General features: G+C 40.0%; 1 protein-coding gene across 3 annotated transcripts in view; it reads right to left on the bottom strand.

The window, feature by feature from the left end:
- Window positions 1-1,101: 1,101 nt before the first annotated feature.
- LOC116989331 (signal-transducing adaptor protein 1-like) overlaps window positions 1,102-10,663 on the bottom strand; it is a 77,914-nt gene continuing 68,352 nt past the window's right edge. The window contains exons 9-12 of one of the 3 annotated variants that reach the window (XM_033046597.1): window positions 9,935-10,027; window positions 9,120-9,188; window positions 4,969-5,058; window positions 1,102-1,202 (exon numbers count right to left, since the gene is read on the bottom strand). In XM_033046597.1, the coding sequence (XP_032902488.1) occupies window positions 1,144-1,202; window positions 4,969-5,058; window positions 9,120-9,188; window positions 9,935-10,027 (311 nt within the window). In that variant the 3' untranslated portion in view covers window positions 1,102-1,143. The remainder of the gene's footprint in view (window positions 1,203-4,968; window positions 5,059-9,119; window positions 9,189-9,934; window positions 10,028-10,663) is intronic. The other 2 variants (XM_033046600.1, XM_033046598.1) reach the window with 2 other exon arrangements.

The following is a 10,663-nucleotide window of genomic DNA, read 5'->3' as shown; positions in this document are numbered from 1 at the left end:
AAACAAAAGCAAGATATTCTGCTAGATATTTCAACGTGCATTATTAAGAAGTTATTTAAGTTCCTAAATATCAGTTACTTCAAGAGCATCTTTACAGAAATCTCTTAAGATAAAATACACAGCACTGCTGGTTACTCAGCTTTTTTGAAAAAGCACACATTATTGTAAATATGGAGTGTTAACTACCACCTCCAGACAATTATGATTCAGGCAAAATGCAAGAGGAAAGCTGCACTCTTGGGTGAAGCTCACTCTTTTAAGCCTTTTTTTTTCTCTGAAATATAATATACTCATTCAGCTACACTTTCCTTTATTTAATTAAGGTTGTTGTTGGCACTAAGGAAGAGGACTAGAAAACTATGACCCATTGATCTGTTAAAAATATTAAACATAGCTAAGAAACAATGGGTTTGATTCACACTTGTCATGGATTCTTAATATCTTATCTCTCTTAGCAAAGGTTCTGTAAATTTCCCTTGGAGCGTCACTGCCCCTCCAGATCCCTCTCACTCCTTCTCTGCCCCCAACCAACCAATTGAACAAAACCTCATAATACCAATCCCCTCTTGACTTCCTACAATATATACATGCCAAGACTGATTCCCTCCTTTCAAATTCCTGGAGCCACCCAATTTTAGAGCAGGTGTGTTCCACCCAAGGCTCATTAAACTGTTGTTTTAATAGCATTTAATCCCTGGGGGGAAAAAAAGGATATTTTCTATATTGACAGGCATTAATGAAAAGTTTAATGTGGGAATCTGGTCATGTGCAGTAGGGTGTTTGTGGAGCAGGTAAACTTGATTTGTTAACCTCCACATTTTCTCTTCCCGTTTACAGTCCAGGTTGGGCATCCCATTCATTCCTGGCACTTTAACAAATATACTGCATTATGACATACTTCTCAATTAAATCAGTATTGATACAACAATCATTAAACTAGAAGTACCATGAATACAAATGATCAAACCGTGCATCAGAATCAAGATTAAATATACAGCTTTTGCAAAATTTTATCATTGAACGAGTCAGTTTTTGAAAGTCACATACTACATGCTACATGCTCAAGCATGTCACCTGTAAAGCTCTTACTCAAATTCTTCACCTCTGATTCATGAAAGAAAATGGACCCGCGCAGGAAGTCTCTCAGTCACTATTTGCTGCCCTTTTCTGCTCGAACATTTTGCTGAGCTCTTCGTTAACATCTGGTGGAGAAATGGTTTAAATTTTTTTTTTTTAAATTGTAAATTTCCCCTCTTTTCAGAATTTTTGACTAATGCAGAGACAGATATGGTATTAAGAAATGGACAAATATATGTTCAAATCTACTTTGAGTAAAGTCTTTGAATAAGATGACTGCAGGAGTTTGTGGGTTTTCTCCGAGTGCTTTGGTTGCCTCCCACACACCAAAGACCTACGGTTTTGTCGGCTAATTGACTTCAGTAAAAAATTTAATTTGTCCCCAGTGTGTAGGATAGTGTTAACAAATGGGATGATGCTGTATCTCTAAACAATCACCTTTTGTGCACAGTACAACTCCAGCCTTCGAGGTGTTTTCCCTTTGCATTAATGGCATGCACACTACAACAAACAGTTCAGAGAAGCCCAGATCTATACTAAAACCTGCTGGGGGGTTTTTTTTTAAAAGAGGAAAGTATGCAACGATATTTAAATGTCGTGCGCTCAAAATTGTTAGAGGCACAAACTATTGGATGAAAGAAGAGTGTGTAATTATTGTACAAGGATGTTGAAGTGTGCACTGTAATATCAGCTAACTCACTGGCATCCGTCATGCAGCATACGTTAACAGGTCCTTCAGCCCATCGAGTTCCAGACAACCATTAAGCGCCCATTTGCACTAATTCTATGCCAGTCCCATTTTAGTCATCTTGCCTGCCCTCTAATTGTTCACAAATTCTTCCATTGATTACTGGTAAAGAACTTAGTGGTCAATTAACCTACCAAACCACACATCTTGGGGTACGGGAGGAAATGGGAGCTCCTGGAACCCCATACAGACACAGAGAACGTGCAGACCCCACGCAGACAGCACTCAAACTCATTCTTCGCCAGCTGTACCATTGTGCCACACCTTAAGTTAGGTTGGGATTTTAAGTGCTATTGGCCACTGTGAAACAGATGTTGTGGTTCATGAATCTTTATCAGATGAAATTTGAGATGGGAGGTTAAGGGCTTTCAGAAGGTTCCCTCGACTAATTTCACTGACAGAAAATATTGTGGAATTCATTAACTCCATCCTCAAATTATACGGCACGTATCCCTGGCAGATGAAGATCTGCACACTTGCCACAATAAGATCTTGGTGGGATGTCACAAACAAGGATATCCCAATGCCCACATTACCCATCCTTTCCACTCACCCTGCATTAATCCATGACGATTGATGGGCTGAGAAGGCTTTGCTTGTGGCTCAGTTTTTAGACATGTTCGTGGTTTTTCCTTAGCCATTCCTGCATAAGAAACGAAAAAGCAGATGTTCAAGAAAACAGCACATCCATGGTGTTCTTAGTCAATGTCTCCTTTTGTTTGAAGCAGTATCTTCTAGAGTGACACTACAATTTATTTATATTTACTTAATAATTGTAAAAGGGCAACATAAATCCTTGTACAATAATTACACACTCTTCTTTCATCCAATAGTTTGTGCCTCTAACAATTTTGAGCGCACGACATTTAAATATCGTTACATACTACGGTTTTGTCGGCTAATTGACTTCAGTAAAAAATTTAATTTGTCCCCAGTGTGTAGGATAGTGTTAAAGAATGGGATGATACTGTATCTCTAAACAACCACCTTTTGTGCACAGTACAACTCCAACCTTCGAGGTGTTTTCCCTTTGCATTAATGGCATGCACACTACAACAAACAGTTCAGAGAAGCCCAGATCTATACTAAAACCTGCTGGGGGGGTTTTTTTTAAAAGAGGAAAGTATGCAACGATATTTAAATGTCGTGCGCTCAAAATTGTTAGAGGCACAAACTATTGGATGAAAGACGAGTGTAATTATTGTACAAGGATGTTGAAGTGTGCACTGTAATATCAGCTAACTCACTGGCATCCGTCATGCAGCATACGTTAACAGGTCCTTCAGCCCATCGAGTTCCAGACAACCATTAAGCGCCCATTTGCACTAATTCTATGCCAGTCCCATTTTAGTCATCTTGCCTGCCCTCTAATTGTTCACAAATTCTTCCATTGATTACTGGTAAAGAACTTAGTGGTCAATTAACCTACCAAACCACACATCTTGGGGTGCGGGAGGAAATGGGAGCTCCTGGAACCCCATACAGACACAGAGAACGTGCAGACCCCACGCAGACAGCCCTCAAACTCATTCTTCGCCAGCTGTACCATTGTGCCACACCTTAAGTTAGGTTGGGATTTTAAGTGCTATTGGCCACTGTGAAACAGATGTTGTGGTTCATGAATCTTTATCAGATGAAATTTGAGATGGGAGGTTAAGGGCTTTCAGAAGGTTCCCTCGACTAATTTCACTGACAGAAAATATTGTGGAATTCATTAACTCCATCCTCAAATTATACGGCACGTATCCCTGGCAGATGAAGATCTGCACACTTGCCACAATAAGATCTTGGTGGGATGTCACAAACAAGGATATCCCAATGCCCACATTACCCATCCTTTCCACTCACCCTGCATTAATCCATGACGATTGATGGGCTGAGAAGGCTTTGCTTGTGGCTCAGTTTTTAGACATGTTCGTGGTTTTTCCTTAGCCATTCCTGCATAAGAAACGAAAAAGCAGATGTTCAAGAAAACAGCACATCCATGGTGTTCTTAGTCAATGTCTCCTTTTGTTTGAAGCAGTATCTTCTAGAGTGACACTACAATTTATTTATATTTACTTAATAATTGTAAAAGGGCAACATAAATCCTTGTACAATAATTACACACTCTTCTTTCATCCAATAGTTTGTGCCTCTAACAATTTTGAGCGCACGACATTTAAATATCGTTACATACTACGGTTTTGTCGGCTAATTGACTTCAGTAAAAAATTTAATTTGTCCCCAGTGTGTAGGATAGTGTTAAAGAATGGGATGATACTGTATCTCTAAACAACCACCTTTTGTGCACAGTACAACTCCAACCTTCGAGGTGTTTTCCCTTTGCATTAATGGCATGCACACTACAACAAACAGTTCAGAGAAGCCCAGATCTATACTAAAACCTGCTGGGGGGGTTTTTTTTAAAAGAGGAAAGTATGCAACGATATTTAAATGTCGTGCGCTCAAAATTGTTAGAGGCACAAACTATTGGATGAAAGAAGAGTGTAATTATTGTACAAGGATGTTGAAGTGTGCACTGTAATATCAGCTAACTCACTGGCATCCGTCATGCAGCATACGTTAACAGGTCCTTCAGCCCATCGAGTTCCAGACAACCATTAAGCGCCCATTTGCACTAATTCTATGCCAGTCCCATTTTAGTCATCTTGCCTGCCCTCTAATTGTTCACAAATTCTTCCATTGATTACTGGTAAAGAACTTAGTGGTCAATTAACCTACCAAACCACACATCTTGGGGTGCGGGAGGAAATGGGAGCTCCTGGAACCCCATACAGACACAGAGAACGTGCAGACCCCACGCAGACAGCCCTCAAACTCATTCTTCGCCAGCTGTACCATTGTGCCACACCTTAAGTTAGGTTGGGATTTTAAGTGCTATTGGCCACTGTGAAACAGATGTTGTGGTTCATGAATCTTTATCAGATGAAATTTGAGATGGGAGGTTAAGGGCTTTCAGAAGGTTCCCTCGACTAATTTCACTGACAGAAAATATTGTGGAATTCATTAACTCCATCCTCAAATTATACGGCACGTATCCCTGGCAGATGAAGATCTGCACACTTGCCACAATAAGATCTTGGTGGGATGTCACAAACAAGGATATCCCAATGCCCACATTACCCATCCTTTCCACTCACCCTGCATTAATCCATGACGATTGATGGGCTGAGAAGGCTTTGCTTGTGGCTCAGTTTTTAGACATGTTCGTGGTTTTTCCTTAGCCATTCCTGCATAAGAAACGAAAAAGCAGATGTTCAAGAAAACAGCACATCCATGGTGTTCTTAGTCAATGTCTCCTTTTGTTTGAAGCAGTATCTTCTAGAGTGACGCTACAATTTATTTATATTTACTTAATAATTGTAAAAGGGCAACATAAATACTTGCAGAGCATCTACAATTCCCGACACTTTAATGGTCCGGGATCAGGACAAATCCAATTTATGCACGGGATGAAAAGTTCAGTTGATTTATTCTTTCCCCAAGAATACAATGATAAACAGAGAAACAGTTGTCTGATCCTGACCCCTGCTGTCCTTAAACTCACTAGGGCCCTGGTTCCCGTCAGTCTCAAGAAGGGTCCCGACCCAAAACGTCACCTATCTTCAGGAATGCTGCCTGTCCAGCACTTTGTCTCTTTTTTTTGTAAACCAGCATCTGCAGTTGCTTGTTACTACATTCTTCCCTTAAACTCATCTGGTTCAGTGAAAAATAATCTTAGCTTTCTCCGTTGCATCCTAAACATAACAAATTATAAAACTGTTTGTATTAATAGGACTGAAATCAAATAGTTTTGGACATCTGCCCTTCTGGCACTGACAAAATCCTGCGTGCCAGATTGCCAGTTTTTAGCAACTAGCAGGAAGAACATCAGATAAATCCTAGCTCATCACCATAGTAATGCAGCACAGTGACGCAGTTAGTAGAACTGCTGCCTAACTGTATCAGAGAACCAGGTTCAACCATGACACGGGTGCGGTGTTGAATTAGCATTTTCGCCCTGTGACCATGTGCTTTATTATTATTATTATTATTTACTATTTTTTTTATTTTTTTAGACTTCAGATACAGCGTGGCAACAGGCCCTTCGGCCCATTGAGTCCATGCCAACCAGCGAGCACCCTGCACATTAGCACTATCCTACACACTAGGGAAAATTTGCAAAAGCCAATTAACCTACAAAGCTTGCATGTTTGGAATGTGGGAAGAAACCGGAGCACCTGAAGAAAACCCACGCGGTTACAGGGGGAATGTACAAACAGCATATAGATAACACCGAGTCTCTGGCGCTGAATGGCAGCAAGTCTACCGCTGTGCTACTGTACCGCCCCCCAAATTCTTCTTTCTCTGCTTTGCCGTGATTAGAATGAGTTTAAAGATGGTTGGCATGGACTTGATGAGTTGAAGGGTCCGTTTCTGTATTTTATCTCTATGACCCTATAATCCCATGGGATAGGGCAGAATTCCTTTTTTTTTAAAAACATTAGACCATCCAGTATAGCGGCGACTATGGTTTTGTTTATTCCCCATTCTACAACTTCTAGTCCCTAGATTTTCTATACTTAAGAGGGTGGGAATGGTGAAATTAAGATGCAACTGTAAAACAATTTTTACTTGGTGTACATAGTTAGAATGGAAAAAAACAGGGTGGGGCTATTTAATAAAGGTTTAAGCTCATTTTGAAGATATAATATTAAAGGGTGTGGTCAAAGTGACTGGGTTAACTATTGGTAGAAATGCAAAAGGTTTGCATCAGCTATCTCCACCTTGCCATCTTCTGGAATTCATATCACGCAACTATGGAAGAAGGAACTAGACATTACCCCACATTATAGTTAGATCATTTTATTGACTTTCCTTATCCCTATTTGACACTTACTTTGTGTATTAACTGGATTTCACAAAAGTGTAATAGTCATAGTGTTATACATTATAGTAACAGCCTTCTCAGCCCACGGTGTCTATGGCAACCATCATGCCTATCTACACTTATCCCACTCGCTGTTTTTATTTAGATTTTAAAATTATAAAATATTTTAATATGCAGGGTGATATACAACACAAGCCTTTAGAAAACCACATGGTAATATACTGTAATAGACCATTCAGTCCCTGGTGTCTGGGAGAGCTTGTTGAAGGAACTTTATAATTAATGCCAATTTCCTCCTCCTCCTCTTCTCATGGTCCTGCCAGTTACTTGGTATGTCATGTCACTTCTTATAGTAATCAACCAATCTGCTTCGTCCACCCTCAATGTAGTCTAGTACTTAACAATGAAGAAAATGCAGCACAATTGCATTTTTCATAAATGCAGTTATGATGACCAACCCTTTTTTACCGTACAAATGTCTTATCTCTTTGTTTTTGAAGAAAAGAATTCACTGTGCACCTTACCAAACCTGTCATGCCACATTCAAAGATTTTTTAATATGCAAAACCTTCATATTCCAGCACCAATGTTAAATGTACAATTTCAAACAGTTTGCAACAAATTAATTTTGTGCCATGGGATCGTAGCCATTGGGACCCAGCTCAAACCATCCCAAATATATCAAAACGCACCTCGAAAAGCAAATCACCAATATGCTTTATGATATTGCCATTTGTTGGCAGATATGCTATCTGCCATCTATTGGCTGGACTTGGTTAATAACATAATTGAAACAAAGTACATCTCGATAGAGAATGAGTTGATGAGGAGTCATTCTGGGCCACCCCTAAAATCTAATTCTTATTAGACATAGCTGAGACTACTGACATTCATATCCATTCAATCAAAAAATCACAGCACCACACAAGGCCCAAGGACCAAAGGTTAATTGTATAAATCAACACAGTATCTGTATAATTAATTTTCTGACATTCCTCTAACCATACAAATATTCTTGTCACCAATCACCAGTAGGATACAATAGTAAAGGAGGAATAATTATCATAGATTTCTGCACTGAGACAAGAGGTGGGTTTGCTATTACAGGAAACGTTCACGGTTTCTCGTTCCAAAGATGCCGCAAAACCCAGTATTTCCAACATGTTCCCAGGGTTTTTTTTAAACCACAGATTTCCAACACTTAAAAATGTCCTTTCAGTCTCTCCTCCTACCACCTGCGTTCACCAAAGAGAAGAATGATGTGTCCACCAGATGGGGCTCCAAACTCTTCTTGTTCCAAAGGAAAAAAACTTAGAAAAACAAGCATTTCCCAATGAATAGAAATCTATTCTGATGCAAGATATGAAACACTGCTAATAAGCACATTTTGGTCGTTTTTTGGAAATTAAAGGGTACTGCTTTTTTTATTAAACCAGATGTACTAGAGGACAGAGGATCTAGGAAGACAGTGGAACTGAAAGAAATTTGCATTAGGTGAGAAATAGTATTGGGTAGACTGATAAATCCCCAGGGTCTGATGGTCTGCATCCCAGGGTACTCAAGGAGGTGGCTCCAGAAATCATGAACACATTGGTGATCATTTTCCAATATTCTATAGATTCAGAATCAGTTCCGGTGGATTGGAGGGTAGCTAATGTTATCCTACTTTTTAAGAAAGTCCCCCCCCCCCCCCCCCCCCCCCCCCCCCCGCTTCTCATTGATAATGCACAGTAGCTCTCACACCCAAAGTTATTACTTGGGTAGATCAACACAGAGTAACAGCATCATTATGTGGCGTTTTGTTTTGCATGAATGCAACAAAGACGTTCAAAGCAGACTTAGTGCCCCATCTTGGAGTGTGGACCAAGGACCCCAGGAAAACAACATGCCCTTCATGGCAGTCAATAAGGGAACATTTCAAAATTTGCCCTCCATAGAGGACGTGTGCCAGGATAGTTATGCAAGGGGCTACCATTTAAGTTTAAGAGGCACATGGAAGTGCAAGGAATATAGGGATCATGCACAGGCAGATGAGATCAGTTTTACTTGGCATCATGTTTGGCACATATTGTGGGCCAAAGGGCCGTTTCTGTGCTGTACTATGTTCTAAACTATAGATTTGATTGCTCACAACACTCAAGGAAAAGGCATGGGACAATTGGAATAGCGGTCAGAATTTCAGTTGGGAATCACAAGGATTAGGTCTTGGTAGAAGAGTTGGCAGTCAAAATCATGGCACTCGTGACTTGGCTACATGGGAACTGACCACTAGGATCAAAGCTTTCACATGAACCTTTGTTAGTGTCAAGCAGGTGGGAGAAAACTGGAAACTTAAAATACAAAGCATGTTGGAGAAATTCTCCCCGAAAAATGTGAATAACATGCAACAGTGCAGTTTGGAAACTCAAAATAAAATCTTGCCATTGTTGTCGAGGCTACATGTTTTTGGTTCGATAATTGCAGGCTTCTTCGGATTTAGTTTCCTTTTAACTGCGAAGTAAGATTGGAAATATGATCATTGCAGGAACCATAACTTTCAGTGAGAAGGGTAGATGGATAGTGAACATGAAACATTATGTAGACGTTTGCCTGGAGTCCGAGCAGGAAAAGGCAGATTGCATGACCACTTCAAATGGCAGATTTCCTTTGCACACATTTTTTCCTCAGAGGTGTCTTCTCTAATCTGGAATAACTTGAGTTTAAAAGTCTTTGTTCATTATCTTTGTTTGTCCATGGTCAGAATAACTTTTAAGGTCATAAGTGATAGCAGAATTAGGTCATTCGGCCCATCAAGTCTACTCCGCCATTTAATCATGGCTAATCTATCTCTCCCTCTTAACTTCTCCCCATAATCCATGATACTAATTAAGAATCTATCTATCTCAGACTTAAAAATATCCATTGACGTGGCCTCCACAGCCTTCTGTGGCAAAGAATTCCACAGATTCACCGCCCTCTGACTAAAGAAATTCCTCCTCGTCTCCTTCCTAAAGGAAAGTCCTTTAATTCTGAGGCTATGACCTTTAGTCCTAGATGACTCTCCCACTAGTGGAAAATCCTCTCCACATCCACTCTATCCAAGCCTTTCACTATTGTGTAAGTTTCAAGGAGGTGTCCTCTCATCCTTGCAAACTCCAGTAGGTACAGGTCCAGTGCCATCAAGCCTTGGTCTTCTCAGAGGCAATACTGACCCTGGTCCCATCATCAAACTAGACTAACATAACTATTATGCTCACCTAGTTGACGTAATGTCTTAATTTCTAATGTTGGGCTTGTAGGCAGCTTCTGATGAATCAGTTCTCCACTTTCAGCGTCTTCCACCACAATACCTGAAGGTAGGAGTAATGGAAATTAACACCAGCATGCAGCTTACAGTGAACACAAGAAGTATCGCAATGTTATCAAGCTGGTCCCCAACTTGAATGTCCCTTTGTCAGTAGGAAGTTGGGAAAATATAAGGAAGCAAGTAATTTTAATCAAACCTTCCTAATGCAAAACAAATACAATTAGATCAGCTGCCAGTTTGCATGCAGTCAATTGAAAGTAAAATCACACTGTTTGTATAGCTAATGGTCGATTTGATCAGTATTTTGTCAGTCAAGATTAAAATCACCTCCCTTCTCACAAAGATCGGAAGCCAAAGGGAATAAAATACAGATAAATATTAAAAGAAATGTACACACTCCATCATAAACATTAATTAAGGTGCTCAACTTCAAAACTTCATATTCCTGGGAGTGCATATCTCTGAAGATCTGTCCTGGACCCAATACATTGATGCCTTCGTAAACAAAGCCCATCAACAGCTCCACTTCCTTAGAAGATTGAGGAGATTCGGCATGTTGACAAATACTCTCTAGAACTTCTAAAGGTGGATAGTGGAGAACATAGTAACTGCTTGCATCACAGCCTGGTTCAGCAACTCGAATGCTCAGGAACAAATAAGATTGCAAAAAGCAATGAAT

The sequence above is a fragment of the Amblyraja radiata genome, chromosome 29, assembly GCF_010909765.2.
Source record: "Amblyraja radiata isolate CabotCenter1 chromosome 29, sAmbRad1.1.pri, whole genome shotgun sequence".
NCBI lineage: Eukaryota > Metazoa > Chordata > Chondrichthyes > Rajiformes > Rajidae > Amblyraja > Amblyraja radiata.
Note: the sequence above shows the minus strand (reverse complement) of the source record. Positions and strands in the feature narration are given on the sequence as shown.